This window comes from Panthera onca, chromosome B4, assembly GCF_046562875.1.
Source record: "Panthera onca isolate mPanOnc1 chromosome B4, mPanOnc1 haplotype 2, whole genome shotgun sequence".
NCBI classification, from domain to species: Eukaryota; Metazoa; Chordata; class Mammalia; order Carnivora; family Felidae; genus Panthera; species Panthera onca.
Window position 1 is genome coordinate 121,645,739 of NC_138345.1, and position 21,130 is coordinate 121,666,868.

The 21,130-nt window shown below is 36.3% G+C and overlaps 1 protein-coding gene across 3 annotated transcripts in view; it reads left to right on the top strand.

Annotated features, from left to right (window-relative positions):
* The window catches only part of CHPT1 (choline phosphotransferase 1), a 35,303-nt gene that overhangs the window by 5,732 nt on the left and 8,441 nt on the right, over positions 1-21,130 (top strand). For all 3 annotated transcript variants that reach the window (XR_009617027.3, XM_060656612.3, XM_060656611.3), the window contains exons 2-5: positions 9,570-9,717; positions 10,050-10,191; positions 17,445-17,529; positions 20,144-20,275. Coding sequence is in view for 2 of the 3 variants with exons in the window: in XM_060656612.3 (XP_060512595.1) it covers positions 9,570-9,717; positions 10,050-10,191; positions 17,445-17,529; positions 20,144-20,275 (507 nt within the window). In the remaining variant the exon portion in view is untranslated. The remainder of the gene's footprint in view (positions 1-9,569; positions 9,718-10,049; positions 10,192-17,444; positions 17,530-20,143; positions 20,276-21,130) is intronic.

Below are 21,130 nucleotides of genomic sequence, written 5' to 3' on the forward strand. Positions count from 1 at the left end.
AGATTGCCCATTTGTACATTCTGCACCGCACAGCACCTTGTATAAAGCAGAGGCATGGTAAATATTTGCTAAATTATTGACTGCATGAATGAAATGTCATCTTGGGAGGTAATGTTTTTCTACTCTTATTCAGTTCAAGCTGGTCTTGGAATAAATACTTACCAGTTTGGCCTGGGAATTTTAAGAACAGTAAGCAAGAATTAGGGCTACTAGAGAAAACAGAAATTGAATTGCCCCCTCCTCACCTCGATGAAGCATTTCTATCTGAATTTTACTCTGTATGGAGTCTTTGGCCCCCATTCCTTGCTACCTAATCCTAAAATAGGATCACAGACTTCTACATAAAGGACTTTAGAGCTTATTTAATGCCATTCCTACATTTATATATAAGAAAACTCAGTGATTTGAATCTAGTTCTTTAGGCTCCAGCCTAATAACATTCTTTACCACAAAACACCCATACACTTACTTTTGACTGGTATAAAGTGTGGCTCCATTCTCTTTTAAGCTTACTTGAGTAAATGTCGGAGACACATCAGTGTCTCTGTTAAGAGTAAGAATTATAGGGGTGCCTGGGTGGCTCAGTGACTCTTGATTTCAGCTCAAGACACAATCTCACGGTTCGTGGGTTCAAGAACCATATCGGGCTCTGCACTGGCTGTGTGGAGTCTGCTCAGAACTCTCTCTCTCTCTCCCTCTTTACCTGCCCCTCCCCCATGTGGAGACGCCCTCTAAATAAATAAATAAGTAAACAAACAAACATTAAACAAACTTAAAAAAAAAAAGAGTAGGAATTATAGCAAATAGGTACCTATTGGTCAGGGAATTAATACATTTATTTTATTTGTGATGATAAAAAGTTGAACCAAAAAGGAAGTTTTTCTGAAGAATCAGAAAGACTTTAAGAAATGGTTTATTCCCTCTATAAATAATTCAGATTATAGTTGCCTTTGCTCTGTAAAGGGTTATTTGTTGGGGAATATTAAGAAAAGGAAAATAATCTTTAGATTCCTATTCAGACATTTTTTTAAAAGGTTTTTTTTTTTTACGTTTATTTATTTTTGATAGACAGACAGAGCACAAGCAGGGGAAGGGCAGAGAGAGAAAGAGACACAGAATCCAAAGCAGGCTCCAGGCTCCGAGCTGTCAGCACAGAACCTGACGCGGGGCCCGAACCCACAAACTGCGATATGATGACCTAAGCCGAAGTCAGACTCTTAACTGACTGAGCCACCCAGGCGCCCCTAGACATTTTTTTAATTGGGTTTGGTTTCTTTGAAATCTAGTGTTTTCTTTTTTATTACTTATCTCCCTCTTTTTTTTTTTTCTTTATTTTAACCAGCTCAATAAAATCAAGCATCATTTATTAAGGCAGGACTCTTGTAAGGGAGTGGCCTCCCTTACTAAAACAAAATATAAACTCCAATTCCTTTCAGGATTTGAAAATTCTAGAATCTGGGCAGGGACTAAAGTGAGGCAAGCAAGTACTCAGGCCTCAGGATTTAAGGAAGCACATGTATGATCCTGACCCTGGGGGTAAATGCAAGCCTCTGCTTCTGAAGCCTGGATGCCTCACTTTCCTCACCAGTAGAAGGAGCTTCTAATTGTCTTGGGGTTTATCCCTCTGATTCCTAAGGCTTTCCTTAACTTGATTCCCAAGGTATATAAGCTGTTTCTGTTTGAGACTTTTGACCTGGGCAGAAAGGCTCTGACCACTTGGGTTTTGCAAAGTTAAAGAACAGAGCAGATGTTAAAGCACCCAGTACAGTGGATGTTGATAGATCTGACCCCAGGGAGTCTCTTCATATCCCTCCTCCTTCTTGTTCCCCTGAGCACAGTGAGAGGCTGGCATTTTCAACAAGAACTCTAGTAAGTACTGAAGAAGGCTTAAAAAAAATAGGGAAAAGAAAAAGGACTATTCCCCAAAATATGAAAAGAAAGAAATCTACATTTCAAAGTACAAATTTCTGTTGTCATGAAAGAACCCTTTGGTCCCAAAGTGTTGGTTGAACTGCATTTGTATAAGCTGCTGGCTTTCCTTCCCCCATTTTATTACCTGCTTCATTCCCTGAAAATAGGTATACTCTCCTCAAATGCTGGCCCCTAATCAGAGCTGAGGCCTGAAGGTCTGGGTTGAAACCAGTAAGCCCCCAAGGCCCTTTCCGATTGGCACTGAGAATGATCTTATCCTTGCTGACCACCAACTGCTTCTGGAGCCTTGGAAGCCTCCCTTGGGAGCCCTCCCTCTGTAAACAAGGAAGTGCTCCACCAGCCAGAGGCACACAGTAAACAATCTCTTAATCCTCCTTAATCACTGTTAGAACAGTGTCAGACTAGTAGTCTGTTAGAAATTCCATGAATTTTCTTTTAAAAATCCACTTTTTAACACCACACTAGCATTACATTTTTCCACATGTGCATGATCTGTCTTCTAATTTTCTTTCTTCCTACCTCTTATAAACGCACTTTTCGTTTTTATGGAGAGAGAGGTCAGTTGCTCTTTTGATAATTGAAATCTCCCTGTTAGCATCTGATCCAGTTGTTACTGATTATATAATACCTTTTGCATATGTGTCATCTCACACCCAAGGCCATTTAAAGCAAAGAGGTAATTTTTTCAAGTATAAAAATTTATATAAATAGGCATTATATAGTTCCAGTATTTCCTAGATTTTAATTTGGGAAGATGTTTACTTTTGTGTATTACCTATATATACTATTTTTTATTTACTGTTTTTCTTTCCATCAGCTTTAAATCACTTTTTAAAGACATGGACTCGTTCTAAGCCTTAATATCTATAAAGTCATAGATTTGACAGCTATGCTAGCTATTTTTTAAATATGTTAAAATATTTCCAAAATATATTAATATAAAGTCATAAATATTAAAATGAAAAGTTGACCCATGAATCATCTAAAAGTGTCTTATGTAGTATCAGTAATAACAATAACAGTAATTAAAATTTGCTGAGCTCCTTCCATATGGTGGGCACTTAACACTTTCCGTGTAATTCTTTTTTTTTTTTTTTAATTTTTTTTTTTAACGTTTATTTATTTTTGAGACAGAGAGAGACAGAGCATGAACGGGGGAGGGTCAGAGAGAGAGGGAGACACAGAATCTGAAACAGGCTCCAGGCTCTGAGCGGTCAGCACAGAGCCCGACTCGGGGCTCGAACTCACGGACCGCTAGATCATGACCTGAGCCGAAGTCGGCCGCTTAACCGACTGAGTCACCCAGGGGCCCCTGTAATTCTTTCTTTGATCCTCACAGTGAGACAGGAGCAGTGATTATTTTCATTTTTCATAAAGGGAGACTGAGGCACTGAGAGGTTAAGTAACTCATCCAATTCACTCAGCCAGTGATGAAAGCAAGGATCTGGGTACAGGTAGAGTCCGGGACTCCACACTTCTAACAGGTGTGCAAGAACAGCCGGGGCATGAATTCTTCCCTTTGGAAACTGTTTTACCTGATAAGGAACAATTAGATCATCTAGTTATTTTAGCTCCTGTGGTATGGACAACAGATTTTAAAAACAGACAACATGTCTCATATCCTTGAGAGGATTATATTCTAATATGAAAGATGGGACCTTGGAGACTATCTAGTCTAGCATTTTCATTTACAAAAGACCTAAGGATGTGTTCTAGAAAATCAAGTATTTTAAGGTCCAAGCTTGTAAGTGAAGTTTGTCCAGTGAGCAGAGATGTGCTCACCGATCACTTTCTAATAAGTCTTTTCTTCCTTTTCCTGATTCGTGTGTGCTTATTCAGATGCATGTATCAAAAGAGGATAAATTGGTTTATATGTGAGTGTTCCCTCTGACCCAGAGTTATTTTTAACGAGAACAGTTGCCATATGATCTGGTTCAGAACTCTGGTTTCTCTAATTATAAAATGAATAATAGCATCCTATAATTTTAGTAACCGAAAAAGTAAAATTTCCCACTTACTTTTATACAGCTGTTTTTTAGTGGTGTTACTGAAAAGCAATTTAAATTTATTAGTGCTTTAATTTAAATGACTAAGGGTTATGATTGATTCTTAGTAATTATTTTTGTTTTCTAGAATAAACTTACATAATAATTTTTAATGCAGTAATGCAAGATTCATCATTAATGAAGTTATTACTTAAATTGTGGTATAGCCACATCATTGAATACCATGTTGTCATTTACAAGAGTAATGTAGGTCTTCATGGTTTACCTGAAAAGATTCCTATGACATACTGTTAAATTCTGATCCTAAAAGATACAGTAGATATTATGAAAATTACAGAATTTAAAAGTTTACACGTTAGGAGTTTAATATTACCTGAAGAAGTTCTACTTTGGGGAATAGGTTCCTTCTGTAGTAGTTTTTTGATAAACTGCTTATGACTTTATAATGCATAATCTAAGCCTGACTTTTCCATGCTTATGTTTAAAATTTTTGAAAATAAGTTCACATGAAAACCTGAAATGAATTGGGGTGGCTCTTGTAGATCCTCCTTACAGAAGACCCAGAGTCTTCTGTAATTACACCTGTTTTGAGGACTCCTGGAAGGAAGGGTCATCCTGTTCCTGGCCAGTGCATCTCTAACCTGGAGCTGGTTTTGCAGAGATAACAGGTTAGAAAAGAAGATGACAGTTTGCAGCCTATTTAATAGCTTCCAGCTGGGGGTGGAGGTGATGACAGCAGGGAAGAGAGAAGGTAGGTTAGGTCCCTGTGGCCTTGGGAAGACTGGAAAGGAGTGAACCAGGTACTGGGGACCAGTGTGCCTTTCTGGGCTTAAAAGGAAGGAAGTGTCAGTCACATGGCTCACAGCCATTTCCTAGGGCTCACTGCACTTGAAATTGGATTGTGTGAGCAGGAAAGTGCTTCTTAGCAGGTTTAAAGAAATAGGTAGTCAGTGAAGTAAGAATTCATGTCTGTGCAGCCTGCAGCCTGATGGATCCCATAGCCTGGGGAGGTCGGAAGACCTGATTCCTGGACCATCTGGCCACTCATCTGGATGGGACTTCGTCATCCCTTCCTAAGTTTTACTTTCCGTCTTTAATAAAGAGAACATGGTAACTGCCCTGTCTCTGTGGATTGCTGTATCAAATAAAATAATGCTGAAAAATGCCCTTTGTTGTACTGTTTTAGATAATGTTATTACCTTTCCAATCTGATCTCTTGGTCCCAAAACAGGGATCTGATCACTGACTCATGAGTAAACCTTTCATTTTCCAGGCCTCAACCTTCGTTTCTGCAGAGAGTTCCTCTCTCTTTTTCTTGTCTAAATTCCCCTGCACTCTTACCTGTTTAAGCTCTAAACCTTTAATTCTTCTAGTATCCTAATGAAGTAGTCTTAAACTAGTGAACCAGTCTTCCTTTATTTTTTCCAAATGAGGGGCAGAATCCACCCCCAACTGTCGTGTCCAGGAGTGAGCGAATTTATTTCAGTATGGATTTCCGTTAACACCTTGACCTTTCAATTTGCCTGTGGCCAGTCTCCCAGACCAGAGGTCAGAATTAAGCTTTTAATGCTTAATTGGACCTTGGCTCCAGTTGTTTTAGTATAAGAAGGTTCTGGGCATAGAAGGGAGAAATGGAATACATCTCAGGTAGATGATGCACTTTGAGAAGTCTGTCATTTAGGGGGAAAGTATTTGGTGGAAAATAGATGATAAAAAAGTGACTTTTTATGTCATTCCAGAAATTTTAATAATTTCAAGTTTCCAATTTTACATAGATTTGAAATGTCACCTCTCTCCTTTGGTTTTCAAAATGAAAACAATATAATTTTTCATAGCAGGAAAAAAATGGGTAAGAATTTGCTTATTTGAAAAGTCACTGGGATTGTTCTCTGCAAAACACTTTGGGATTTTTTCAAAAAGATTCGAGGTGGTTTGTTTTGTTTTGTGTTTTCCACTCTTATACTGTCAAGATGATTTAGCAATTCTCTGTTTTTTTGCCCTCTCTTAATTGTTTTACAGTTTGCAGATAAGCTTTTAAAAACATGCTAATCAGAACTGAATGTGACATTTAATTTTTTAATTTTTTATTAAGTTTTTTAATTTTAATTCCAGTATGGCTAACATACAGTATTATATTAGTTTCAGTGTTATGTATAGTTTCTATACATTACTCAGTGCTCATCACGACAAGTGCACTCCATCCCCTTCACCTACCTCACCCGTCCCCTCATCCACCTCCCCTCTGATAACGCTCTTTGTTCTCCATCATTAAGAGTCTGTTTTTTGGGTTGTCTTTTTGTTTTCCCTTTATTTTGTTTCTTAAATTCAACATATGAAGTCACAGTATTTGTCTTTTTCCAACTGACTTATTTCACTTAGCAAAATTCTCTCTAGCTCCATCTGTGTGGCCAGTAGCAAGATTTCATTTTCTTTTATGGCTGAATAATTTATATATATATATATACACACACACACACATATAATGTATGTATGTATGTATATATAGTTATTTATGTGTATATATATGTACACACACATATACACATACACGTATATACACATACCATATCTTTTTTATCCATTCATCAGTTAGTGGGCACTTGGCTTGGGCTTCTTCCATAATTTGGCTATTGTAAATAATACTGCAGTAAACATCGGGGCACATATATCCTTTCAAATTAGTGTTTTTGTATTCTTTGAGTAAATACCCTTACTGGGTCATAGGGTAGTTCTATTTTTAATTTTTTGAGGAACCTCCAGACTTTTCCACAGTGGCTGCACCAGTTTGCATTCCCACCAACAGTGCATCCTCACAGACACTTATTGTTTCTTTGTGACATTTTAATATGCATATTCACAGCTCAGGTTACTTCTGTTCTTAAATTTTTTCTAATTTATACTGCTTTTTTTTTTTTAACTAGAAGAGACTTGATAAGTCCTTTTAAGCAATTAGTAGTGTAATCGTTAATACTGGGCATCTAATATTAACAAATAATGAAACTTCTATTAAAGTTAAGTTCAAAGTAAACTTCTATTTACTTAAAAATATTGAAGAATAAAGTAGCAGGTTGATTGGATATTTGTAGAATTACCACATAAACCATACATAGATTGGTATATTAAAACTTATATTTGCCACTAAAAGTGTACAAGACAATTTAATGAGAATAGCTAACCTTTACTGAGCACCTACTTACTGTGTGCCAGGCTCTGTTAAAGAGCTATCTAAGAATTTTTTATCTGATACAACTATAAGGATTATTCACATCTTACATGTGAGTACCCACAGTTTAGAGAGGTTAAGTGATTTGTCCAAGGTCATCTGGCTATTAAGTGACAGAGTCAAGGGCTCAAACACAGATCCAACTTCAAAGCCTTACTTCTTAATAATTTTGCTATATTTCCTCCCTAAGACAGAAATCTGGCTTGACCATTGCTATCATCACACAGGTCCCTGAGGAAGAAGAGTATATTTTTAAAGTGTGAAAGAAAATAATGGTCATTTTAAAATCTCTTTTTCTCTGCCTTCTTCAAATTGAATCATTTCTATTCATCTGTATTCAACTTTACAGACTCTTTCCTCTCTCTCACTATTATCTATGCTTCTATATATGATGTTTCTGTTTTCCTCTGGCTTCTGATTATCATGTGTCTTGGTGGGTTTTTAAAAAGTATGTATTCTGTTGTGTTTGTTGAGCTTGTTGGATACGTGAGTGTATAAATTTCAAATTTGGAAACTTCTCCAGCCATTATTTCTTAACATTTTTTATGCCCAACCCTCTCTTATCTCCTCTGAGACTCCAATAAAAATATGTTAGAGTGCTTCTGTTGTCCCACTGGTCACTGGTACCCAGATCAATTATTTGTAGTCTTTTTTCTTTCTGTGCACCATTTTTGATAGTTTCCATCAGTATTCTGCAAGTTCACTGATCTTTTCTTTTGTGTTGTCCAATCTCATCCAGTACATTTTACATTTCAAATACCTTTTTTTCATATCTAGAGGTTTCACTTGAGTCTTTTATATTTTCCTTCACCTTCTTGAACATGCAAAACGTATTTATAATAACCTTTCATGTCCTCATCCAATTACATCTAATTCCATTTTCTGTGTCATTCCTAGGTCTGATTGTATTGATTGATTTTACTATTAGTTGTAGTTCATATTCTCCTGCTTTTTGTATGACTAGTAATTTTTGTTTGTTTGCATGACTGGTAATTTTTGATTGGATGCCAAACATTGTGAATTTTACATGTTTGAGTACTAGATTTTTTTTTTTTTATATCCCTTTGAGATATTGCACTTTGTGTTGGCTGTAGTTGAGTTACATAGGATCAGTTGGCTTCTTTTGAGGCTGGACTTTATGTCTGTTAGGACTCTTCCAAGAGGCCTTTAGTCTTGGGCCAATTTCTCCCCAGTGCTAAGGCAATTGCTAAGGCAATTTCTCCCCAGTGCTAAGGCTAAGTTCTGAGAACTCTACCTAATGTATTACAAAGTCTTTGTGTTGTGCCTTGAGGGAGCATGAAAAATGTCCAGCTTTGTGTGGCCTTCAAGAATTATATGGCCTTGGGGTGCCTGGTTGGCTCAGTTGGTTGAGCATCTGACTTTGACTCAGGTCATGATCTCACTCACAGTTTGTGAGTTCGAGCCCTGCGTCAGGCTCTGTGCTGACAGCTCAGAGCCTGGAGCCTTCTTCACGTTCTGTGCCTCCCTTTCTCTCTGCCCCTTCCCCACTCATGCTTTCTGTCTCTCTCTCAAAAATAAATAAACATTAAAAAAATTTTTTTTAATTAAAAAATAAAAAGAATTATGTGACCTTATACTGTCCCATGGTTCTTTCCTTGGCCTTGGTAAGTAGTTTTATCTCATTTAGGCACAGGTCACTTCTCAGCCAAAGACTCAAAGATACCCTTCTGTAGATCATGTGTCCCTCTTTTCTCTGATGCTATGCTCTACAGAATCTAGCTGCTTTGACCTTCCAGAATTCTGCTACATTTCTCCTCAGCATAACAAGATCACTGGGCTCTGTTCAGGTTCCCATTCCTGTACTGTGGTCTGAAAACTGCCTGTAGGTACTAAACTAGAGCACTGTTGGGCCCACCTCATTTGTTTCCCTCTGGCAGGGATCACAGTACTGCACTGCCTGCCATGTCTGAAAAATTGTTGCATTTGTTTTATTGCTTTTCTAGTTGTATAAGGTGGGGACATAGATCCAGTCCCCTGACACTCCATCATGAATGGAAGCACAGGTCTGTGATTTGTCTTTAAGATCTTTTTTCCTAGCAAAAACTTACTGAATAATTTCAAATCAAAAACCATATATAAATCATATATTGAAAGAGCTGTGAATTAGGAACCAAAATCAAGGTCCTCATCCTTGCTCATTTAACCTTGTGTTTCTCACTCTTTGGACTTCTGTGTCCCTCTACCCAGATGACCTAGAACAATTCATCTGATTTCTCAGTTTCGTTCTCACCTGTCAAAGGAGGCTTATGAATGGTTTTTATAACACCCTGAGGTGATATAAGGTGAGAACACAAGAAAATGTATCAATTGGCTTAGGTTGAACTATTTTCAAACAGAAGCTAGCTTGTTGTCATGTACCAGTATTTATTATTCACGTTTATCTTTAGGCACCATATTGGACATACCTTTTATGTGCACTGGGACTCTTTATCTACCAGTCACTGGATGCTATTGATGGGAAACAAGCCAGAAGAACAAATTCTTGTTCTCCCTTAGGGGAACTTTTCGACCACGGTTGTGACTCTCTTTCCACAGGTAAATTAGCGTTATTAGTGAAGGTTTTTCCCAATTTTGTTGTTGTTGTTGTTGTTGTTGTTGTTGTTGTTGTTGTTAATGGCTTAAAAACTAACATGAACCGAGCTGTTTGGTCAACTTTTTGGATAAGCATACATTTGGGGGCAAATTTTCACAGTGTATTTTGAAAGTATGTTCAAAAATTAATTTTGTTTGGTGTACCTTATTGTGATGCCAAGGTTACATACCCTAAAACTCTGCATTTCTGAACTCTGTATCTCTGAATGAATAATGGCAATTATTTCATTAATTATTTTTAATTCTTAATGGTTCTTAAACCTTGTTTCTTTCAGTATTTATGGCAGTTGGAGCTTCGGTTGCTGTGCGCTTAGGAACTCATCCTGACTGGTTGTTTTTCTGCTCTTTTATTGGGATGTTCATGTTTTATTGTGCTCACTGGCAGACTTATGTTTCAGGCGTATTGAGGTTTGGAAAGTAAGTATGTTTTTTAAGTTGTACATTTTTAAATATAATTCAATTTATTTTCACAATCTGTTATATTTTATTTATCCATAAGGAGAACAATGCTTCCATCAGGAATTTAAATTATCTTTTAATTTATTAGAGCATCCATAAATGCTACAGCTTAATTTAAGTCTTGCAGGGATTCTGCACGTTATAAATAGTTATGTATTTGATAGTAATTTTATTTCTTTCTCCCTTTTAGTAGCTTACTAACTCAAGCTTACATTATACAGGAGAAAGAGAAAAATAAGGGACCTGAGTAAAAAGTACTTAAGTAAACAGCATTTGACTTACATAATAAAATAATGAAATATGGAATCTAAGGGTCCTTTTTGGTCAAATCTTCATGTGCCCAAAAAGGGGCACCCCTTACATCAGTCACCAACAAGATAATTGTGAGACTGTTCAGTTGTGGTAGACAATTGATGAGATAATGTAAAAGCACCTTGAAAATGTTAGAGATAAACATCAGATGATAAATATGCCTCTGATGCCTTTCTTAGACACCAGGAAATAGTGCCGAAAACAAGAATTCGATTCTGTTTTCCTCTGTCCCATCAGCTCCCTCTCTGCCTGATCCTTCAAGAACTATCTGCCGTTGGCTCATTCTCAGCTCTGCCTTTCCGCATCTACTGATTCTTTGTAACCCCACTTTATTGCTGCATAGGAGAAACAGCCATGGAAAACAAAAACAAAAACCTCTGATGATACTAAAAATATCATCAGGAGAAGCCCAAATCTATGAATCATGTAACAGAGGGAAGGCCTTAGGCAACTCATCACATTGATTCTAAATTATGGAATAATTGTAGTACCACCTAGTGCACTTGCATGTTTCAGGCACTGTTCTTTTTTTTTTTTCAATATATGAAATTTATTGTCAAATTGGTTTCCATACAACACCCAGTGCTCATCCCAAAAGGTGCCCTCCTCAATACCCATCACCCACCCTCCCCTCCCTCCCACTCCCCATCAACCCTCAGTTTGTTCTCAGTTTTTAAGAGTATCTTATGCTTTGGCTCTCTCCCACTCTAACCTCTTTTTTTTTTTTTTCCTTCCCCTCCCCCATGGGTTTCTGTTAAGTTTCTCAGGATCCACATAAGAGTGAAACCATATGGTATCTGTCTTTCTCTGTATGGCTTATTTCACTTAGCATCACACTCTCCAGTTCCATCCACGTTGCTACAAAGGGCCATATTTCGTTCTTTCTCATTGTCAGGCACTGTTCTAAGTGCTTTACATGCATTAGCTCATTTGTTCCTCACAGTACCCTGTAAGGGTATTACCTCCACTGTACAAATGAGGCAGAGAGATTCTGTAACTTACACTGCTGTTAAGTATAGAGCCAGGATTAAAACTCAAGTCTATTTGACTCCAAACCCCCCACACTCTTAGCGACTGTTGTTCAGTTCCCTGGGACCAGCAATGTATTAGATTCTGTGGAAGGATACAAAATGCATTTTTTAAAAAATTCCTGTTTTAGGAGCTATATAGTATAGTGTATCAAAGGGATGATATAATACTTCTGTGACACTGCTAATACAGTCCATTGCCAAGTGTAAAATGACTTGCGCTAGGTTTCCATAAGCACTGAAGAAATCCTACGTGAGGAAAAGGTAATTGTAGGTTGAATTAGTTTAAGAACACTTTTATGGAAAATCTGACTCTTTTGCTGATTCCCTGTCTACTGATCAAGATCCCAAGGAACAAAAAGCCTGGTTAAAAATTCCAGGCAACTATGGAAAATTAATCTGTATCTATTTATAAATTAAGATGCTAAAATAGAAAAGTAACTTTGCAAAATCTAATGCATTTTAATTTGCCGAACTTGCTATGGTAAACTAGAGTAATATAATAATGCAGTGTTCTGGTTAATTATTATTATTGTTGTTACTATTAATGACCAACTTATCTTTTTGGCTTCCAACTTCACTAAAAATCTTTCTGAAATGAATTAGTTCATCTTGGCCTAGATGTAAATTTTACATTCATTTGCTACTGATTGAGAGTCTATTGTGTGCCCAGAACTAGACATACAAAGATGAGTTACTTGTGGATGGACTATGCCAGATAGATGGGAGTAAATCTAGGCAGAAGCATGAGGAAAGAAAGTACTCAGAACATTAGGGAAATGGCTGTTTCCTCCACCACATAGAGGAAAGGAAATCCTGCAATGCTGGGGCAAGGGTGGAGGGGTGGGGATAGCCATTTAAAATACTAACACTGGAGAGATGCCTCAGTAGGTTAACCATCCAATTCTTGGTTTTGGCTTAGGTCACGATCTCTTGGTTTTGGCTTAGGTCACAAGCCCTGCATCTCTAACAGCTAACAGTATAAAGCCTGCTTAGGATTCTCTCTCCCTCTTTCTTCCCTTTCCCCGTTCATGCTGTCGCTGTCTCTCTCAAAATAAACAGTGGTGACTGGGTGGCTCAGTCAGTTAAGTGTCTGGACTTCAGCTCAGGTCATGATCTTGCAGTCTGTGAGTTCAAGCCCCGTGTTAGGCTCTGTGCTGACAGCTCAGAGCCTGGAGCCTGCTTCTGATTCTGTGTCTCCCTCTCTCCCTTCTCCTCCCCTGCTTATTCTGTGTGTCTCTCTCTTTCAAAAATAAATGTAAAAAAAAAAAAAAAAAAATATATATATATATATATATATATACACTAAATATATATATATATGTGTGTGTGTGTGTGTGTGTGTGTGTGTGTGTGTGTGTATACTAAAAGAAAATAAATAAAATACTAACACTGGATTGCAGAGATCCTAGGCACTATAGTTTATCATTTGGTCAAAGTAAAAATATCATGGAGCATTGAGTAGGATGATGGTTCAGCTTAACATTACAAGAAGGGTCTATATGTAGCACATCATGCCTTTAGAAATGTTTACAAACTGTGCCAGTATCAATGGTCTGTTGGCTAGGATGGATTTCCTGAAAATTTGTCACTGAGAGACTTAATTTTTTTTTTAATTTTAATTTCAACATAGTTAACATATAGTGTTATGTTAGTTAAGGCACATGATATATAGTGATCCAGCAATTCTGTACATTAGTGCCCATCATGTACTTTTTTAAAAAAATATAATTTATTGTCAAATTGGTTTCCATACAACACCCAGTGTTCATCCCAACAGGTGCCTTCCTCAATGCCCATCACTTACTTTCCCCTCTCCCCCACCCCCATCAACCCTCAGTTTGTTCTCAGTATTTAAGAGTCTCTTATGGTTTGTCTCCCTCCCTCTCTGTAGGTTTTTTTCCCCCTTCCCCTCCCCCATGGTCTTCTGAAATAAACAAATCATGATGTACTTTTTAATCCCCATCACCTATATCACCCATCCCCCCACCGTCCTTCCCTCTGGTAACCATCAGTTTGTTCTCTTTAATTGAGTCCTTTTTTGGTTTGTCTCTTTTTTAGTTTGCTCATTTGTTTTATTTCTTAAATTCTACATATGAGCGGAATCATATGGTATCTCTCTTTCTCTGGCTGACTTCTTTCACTTAGCATTTTACCCTCTAGCTCCATTTATGTTATGGCAGATGGCAAGATTTCCTTCTTTTTGTGTAAGAAGTTGCTGCAGCCAAGGTCAAAGAGGTTTTTGCCTGCTTTCTCCTCGAGTATTTTGATGGCTTCCTGTCTTACATTGAGGTCTTTCATCCATTTTGAGTTTATTTTTTTGTCTGGTGTAAGAAAGTGGTCCAGGTTCATTGTTCTGCATGTTGCTGTCCAGTTTTCCCAGCACCACTTGCTGAAGAGACTGTCTTTATTCCATTGGATATTCTTTCCTGCTTTGTCAAAGATTAATTGGCCGTATGTTTGTGGGTCCATTTCTGGGTTTTCTATTCTGTTCCATTGATCTGAGTATCTGTTTTTGTGCCAGTACATACTGTCTTGATGATTACAGCTTTGTAATACAGCTTGAAGTCCAAAGATTTCCTTCTTTTTTATGGCTGAATAATATTCTTGTGTGTGTGTTTATCTCATATCTTCTTTATCCATTCATCTATTCAGAGACTTAATTTTTATAGTATTTATATTATTGGAATATGGAAGAGAAATGTAAATGCTATTCTACTTGTGGCTGTTTTCATTGTTATTTAAAAATATGTGGGTTTCAGTGCAAATATGAATTTGTTACCTTGAATTAGATCATTTAAACTATAAAATGTTAATAAGTATTTTTAACTATAATTTTTAACTCTTAAAGATTTTTTTAGTTAGTCAGTGGCACATTAGTTAGTGTTTTCCTTAGCACAATATAGACTTACAGTTAAAATCTGTCTCTGTACTAATGCTTGTCTTGTGGGATAAGGCATATCTTATTTATAGCACATTTGCTCTCCTGTAGCAAATATCTTGTGTAATTCAATAGAGCAATGCTTAAAGCTTAATCTTAAATCCTAAACCATGTCCAATGTTCAGTTGTATTGTGTCCTATTTTGTTATTTACATGTGAACATTTAGACTTGGTGTTAATTTTTTTTATTTCAAAAGCATGAGGATTTCTATATGGTTTTAGGTTCATTTGTCAAAAAAATTACGGTAAAGGACTAGTTTCTACCCCTACCCTCCACCCATGGTGGACTAATAACATGCAATTAAAAACTAAAAAACAAAAACAGGCTTACAAAATACCGTCCTCAATATTTCATTTAACTCAACAAATGCAAAATTACTCTGTCAAATTACCATGGAAGTTTTTAAATGCTTAGTCTCAATTTCTCCCCTTCACTCCTTGCAGACTGGTAACTAACCCTAGACCACACTTTCAATAGCACTGTTGTAGACTGTCCTTCATGATAACAGTTTGGGGATTAAGGATATTCTTACACAATATCCCCAGGGTCCATCTTTCTTGGATTTTTAGTATTTTTTTTGGATCCAAATTTTAAAAACTTGGACCCATTAATGAGTTCTCATTGTAAACTGTTATACAGAATATTCTTTTATTTAAATATATTAGGCATGGGGTGCCAGGTTGGCTCAGTCGGTTAAGCGTCCGACTTCAGCTCGGGTCATGCTCTCACAGCTCTGAGTTCGAGCCCCACATCAAGCTCTGTGCTGACAGCTCAGAGCCTGGAGCCTGCTTCGGATTCTGTGCTCCCTCTCTCTCTGCCCCTAACCCTCTCACATTCTGTCTCTGTCTCTCTCAAAAATAAATAAACATTAAAAAAAAATTAAAAAAAAAAATATATATATATATATTAGGCATAATATATTTCTCAAGCTTCAACTCTTTCTTCATAGTTCAAATATTTGAGTATTTGGTGAGTGATTCTCTCTTTTTATCATATTCTTTCAGCTTTCTTGTTTCCAGACTCAAGAACTGTCATTAAGGGAGAATGAAACTTTGAGTTTAATATAAAATCTGTGATATGATGATGCATATGTGAAACCCAGGTTCCTAGCTCAATCCTCGTATGCATCATTTAGTTCATTGAGAGAAAATTTATTCTATAATCCCTGCCATCTTTCCTAGTTGCTTCTGGTCACTAGTCATACCCTGGGGAAATTATGGATAATTTAGTGTAATTCTACCCCTGTTACTGGAAAAGAGCACAGAACTCTGGTATGAGTCGTAAGTATAGTGGGAAGAGAGCTTGGCTATGAACTCATTTTCCTATGGCAATTGTCAGCTGTTCCAGTACAGGCATGGAAAAATCATTTGTTTCCCTTTCCAAAAAATAATTTATTGGAATAATTTATAGCTCATAAGACTCACAATAGATGCTCAGTGTTAGTACTTTTCTTCTTTTTACTCTACAAAATACTACATGTTATACTATTATGTTTACATTTTTGAGCCAACTTGACTATTTCTCTACGCAGCCTGGAGGCCTTGGTTTGCCTGCCACTGATCTTACCAAAAAAACAAAAAAACTGGCTACCATTTTTATATTTTCCTTTTCTTTGTGGGTTGATGTTCAGTTCACCTTCTCCTCTTAACTGCCCCCAAGTAACTTAGTCTGGAAGTCTTTTCTTCCCTGCCTGGTTTTAATTTATCATCTAATGATTACGCTACATGTCTTATATTTGCTGAGCAGTAAGTATTCCTGTAGCATCTGAAGACTGCAGGGCATCCAAGCAGAGATGTCAGGTAGGTAGACAGATATAGAAACCTGGAGCTTAGAAAAAACGATGTGAATTTGGAGATAGGAATTTTGAGGTCCTTAGCCTATAGATGGTAATCTAAGTATAGATAAAATCGTTCAGAAAATCTAAAAGGAGAAAAGATGTAATTATGGAAATGGTAGCATTTCAGATGTGGAAGAAGCAGCAGTCTAGGAAAGAGCATGAGAAGAGTTTCTAGCAAGGCAAGAGAATCAAGAGAGAGCATGGAATAAATAAGAACATAGCAAAACATTGAGAAAGGGAATGATCAGCATTTTAAAGACTGAAGAGAAGTTACCCAAGATATTAACTGAAATGTATCTCTTAGATTCGATCAATTGAAAGTCATTGTTTACCTTAAACAATTTTAGTAGAATGGGGCCAAAAACCAGACGACAGTAAAAAAGCAGCAAATATGAAGAGGAGGAAACTACAAATGTAGACCACTTTTCAGTTATCCTGTTTATGGAGCAAAGGAGAAGAGGGGTCAGTAGCTTCAGAGAATGCAGACTAGAGACTGATGTTGGTTGGTTTAGTGGAGGGTTTTTTTTTTGTTTTTTGTTGTTTTTTTTTTAAACTTAACATGTTCATGTAGGGGAAAATGTCTGTGGAAACCAAAAAACTATAATGACTATTAGTAACCTAATATTAGGAAAGCTGTTTGAATTTTCCCTACTTTTTAAGTGAAATTCACTTGGGTGTTTAAGAATTTGTCCTAAGTTACCTGGTTGTTTTCATATTATTCTAATTTTTCCTCATTACAAGACTAATACATGATTGTTATTTAAAACTTCAAATGTTACAGAAGTACATGAAGTAGAAAGTAAAATCCTTCTGTAATTTCAATGATAACTGCTCTCAGCAATTTTATACATGATATACAAGCTTTCCCTCCCCCATGCATATCCTAATGTTTACCTGTATATGAGCACATACTATTCAGTGTGCTCAGTTCAACAGTGTGAATTGATAATTCAGTGATAGACCTAAAGGTACAAATAAGCTAAACTTATAAAGATTCTTACATATTTGATATTTAACATATGGTTAACTGATGTTCATATTCAGGAATTTTATTTACAAACATCTTTTCTATTCTTTGTGCTTCCTCTTTAGAGTGGATGTAACTGAAATTCAGGTAGCTTTAGTGATCGTCTTTATATTATCTACACTTGGAGGAGCAACAATGTGGGACTATACGGTAAATCTGAATATTTAAATTTATATTTAAGTACTTTACAAATATTTAGGAAAATGCATTGTTAATTTTCTTTAGAAATTCTTCACATTGTAGTTACTAGTCATACCACTTCTTAACCTTTTTTCCTTCATTTTGTAATTTTACTATTCCTATATACCTTATTATGGCATTTTTCCCTATGCACGAATATATTATCACATAGAAGAAAATGACCCCATTGCCCTAATACAAAATTTAACACGCTAGTTGAACTACCTTTTCCAGACTAATATTTATCTCATAAAACAGATATATGAAAGAGTAAATTCAGTAAAATATTTCATGTTTGAAACTTGTCCCTCAATATCAGGAAATAAAAGTTAATAATTTGCATTTTTTATAATCTATTATGAGGTAAAGTTTCCCATATTAAGGAGTGTTTTTATTTTCTGCTTGGTTGGCCTCAGTGTTTTGGTAAAAGTTGACTCTCAGGAGGCCACTGGGATAAATTCATGCTTTGCATAGAAAGAGAATTTATGAAGAAATAAATGATTCTATCTTTACAACCTAAGTCCATAACAATGGCTGACTCACAACCTCATGCCCATAGAGTTAAGAATAAGAAGGATAATATCAATAGCTAACAAATAACATTTACTGAACACCTTATGTTCCCACAGTTTACCATCACTGTGACCCTCGGTACAATACATGAAATATCATTATTTTGTTGTATAAATAAGTCTTAGAATGATTAAGTAATTACTCCAAGGACACATAGCTAGTAAGTACTGGAATTAAGAAGTCTAATTCCAGACTCTAGGTTTTTAGTCACTCATATATATATATACCTCCGGTAAAAATAGTAAGAGATACAAAACTAAACATACTCTTACCATAGGATCCAGCGACTGTGCTCCTTGATATTTACCCAAATAAGCGGAAAACTTATGTCCACACAAAAACCTGAACATGGATGTTTACAGCGGCCTTATTCATAATTGCCAAAACTTGGAAGCAATCAAGATGTCCTTCAGTAGGTGAATGGATAAATTATGGTACATGCAGGCAATGGAATATTATTCAGTGTTAAAAAGAAAGCACTATCAAGACATGAAAAGACATGGAGGGACCTCAAGTGCATATTACTTAGCAAAAGAAACCATCTGCAAAGGTGGCTGCATATTGTATGATTCTAACGATATGACATTCTGGAAAAGGCAAAATGATGGAGACAGTGAAAAGCAGCAGTTGCCAGAGGTTACTGGGGAAGGAGGGTTAATAGAAAAAGCACAGGGGATTTTTAGGGCAGTGAAACTATTCTGGCATGATACTATAATGGTGGATATCTGTCATGCATTTGTCCAAACTCATGGAATTATATACCATCAAGAGTAAACTGTAATGGAAGCTACGGACTTTGGGTAATAATGTGTCAGGATAGGTTCGTGTATTATAACAAATGTTAACACTCTGGTAGGGAATGTTGATAGTAGGGGATACCCTGGGGGTTGAGGGTAGAGAGTATATGGGGACTTTATGTATTTTTCATACAATTTTGTTCATGAATCTAAAGTTGCTCTAAAAATCAAGTCTATTAAAAAAAACAGTAAGATTTCTCTAAGGCAGTTAATTTCAGAATTGCCAGCTACAGATCATAACACTGGGCTCAGACTTGGAGCATATTTTTAAGTAGTGGTACATTTCCTGAGACATTCATATTCCTTCTCATCCTGTAAGAATGATAGAATCAAGGATATGCCACTATAGGCCTCTCAAATATACTAGAGGGATGCGATGTGTCTTTTATGTTAGCTGCCCAGCTGGTTCCCGTAAAAAGGTGAATGTTGACCTAGAGGCAGTTGGGTTATTTATTAAGTCAGATGTGGTTGCCTTAAATTTAATTCTGATTTAGTTACAATGGGGAAGAATTTAATTTAATCTTAAAATCATTTCATTCAACGTTTTGGCAATACCATAGGAAGAAAGCACACCTGCTTATTCTTACCAACAAGAATACTTATTTTAGATGTAGATTTTCTAAATTTGTTCATCTGTAGTTTCCACAAATGTTAGTATAAATTTCAGTCTATTTTCAAAACACATTAGCCTATAGCTTTTGGCAATTTATTGTTACTGTTTTTTAAATCCTTTGCTGCCTTTGGAAGTTTTCTTGAACAGCAAATTGACCAACAGGTAAATATACTGTTAGAGATTTAATCCTGGATATTAACTACACAAAATTCTTGCATGCACACACACTGTGATATTTGTCACATTCATGATGCAGATCATGGTGTCTGACTTTTCCTGTGATGCTACCTTTTAGAGGTACTAAATTCAAGTGAACTATCATTTTTCATGTTTAAATCAGATGAAGGCTTATGAGATTAAATATTTCATCACAGTTATGTAAGTAGACTTCCCTGAATTTGGTGGATTCATTTTTCACTTAATGAATAAAACCACTAAAAGAAAAGTGACCACTTCAGGCTACATCTAGGAGTTAAGGCTTGCTTATACAAGAAAAAGGATAGCCTATTATACAGGGCCAGATGATAATGTTTCTTTACTATTTAACAGGAAAATAAATTCTATTTTCTTAATGATTTGTTTCTTTCCTCTACCCCTAAAGATACCCATTCTAGAAATAAAATTGAAGATCTTTCCAGTTCTTGGAGTAGTAGGTGGAGCAATATTTTCCTGTTCAAATTATTTCAATGTTATCCTCCATGGTGGTGTTGGCAAGAATGGATCCACTATAGCAGTAAGATACTAATTTCATCATCATTTATTACTAATTTTATTCTAAATTTTATTATTACCAGATACAGAAATACTAAAAATATGCTGGTGTTCCAAGAACAGGGAAGGGAACTATCTTTCTTTTTAAGCATGTAATACAAAAGCACTTTAAAACGTATTAACCAATAAAGCATTTTTCCTCTTTTCTGAAGCCTTTTTCTTGTAGACTTTTCTGACATTCTATTTAATCATCTACTGTCTCATTAGTGTACATAATTAAGAATTTCCATTCTCAGGGAATGAGTTCCTGATTTAATAGCGGGAAAGTTGCCAAAGGTCATGGCTTCACATACAGGGCAATTTATTACTCATCAAGTAAATTTTAATGAAATTTCACTAAAATATATTTTTAAAAATTATTCTACTATTGGAGCGCCTGGGTGGCTCAGTCAGTTGAACGTCTGACTTCGGCTCAGGTCACGATCTCATGGTTTGTTGGTTTGAGCCCCTCATCAGGCTCTGTGCTGACAGCTCAGAGCCTGGAGCCTGCTTCTTTCTCTTTCTCTCTGCCCCTCCCCCACTTGTGTGCGCTCTCTCTCTCTCTCTCTCTCTCTCTCTCAAAAATAAACATTAAAAATTTTTAAAAATTCTAATATTTTAAAAGGTAAAATTTTAAACCTTAATTCTTAAGTTGAATAGGTACACCGTGTGTTTCTGTTTTTTTACATTTTTTAAAATATAATTTATTATCATATTGGCTTATGTATAACACCTAGTGCTCATCCCAACAAGTGCCCTCCTCAATGCCCATCACCCATTTTCCCTCTCCCCCACTCCTCTGTCCACCCTCAGTTTGTTCTCTGTATTTAAGAGTCTC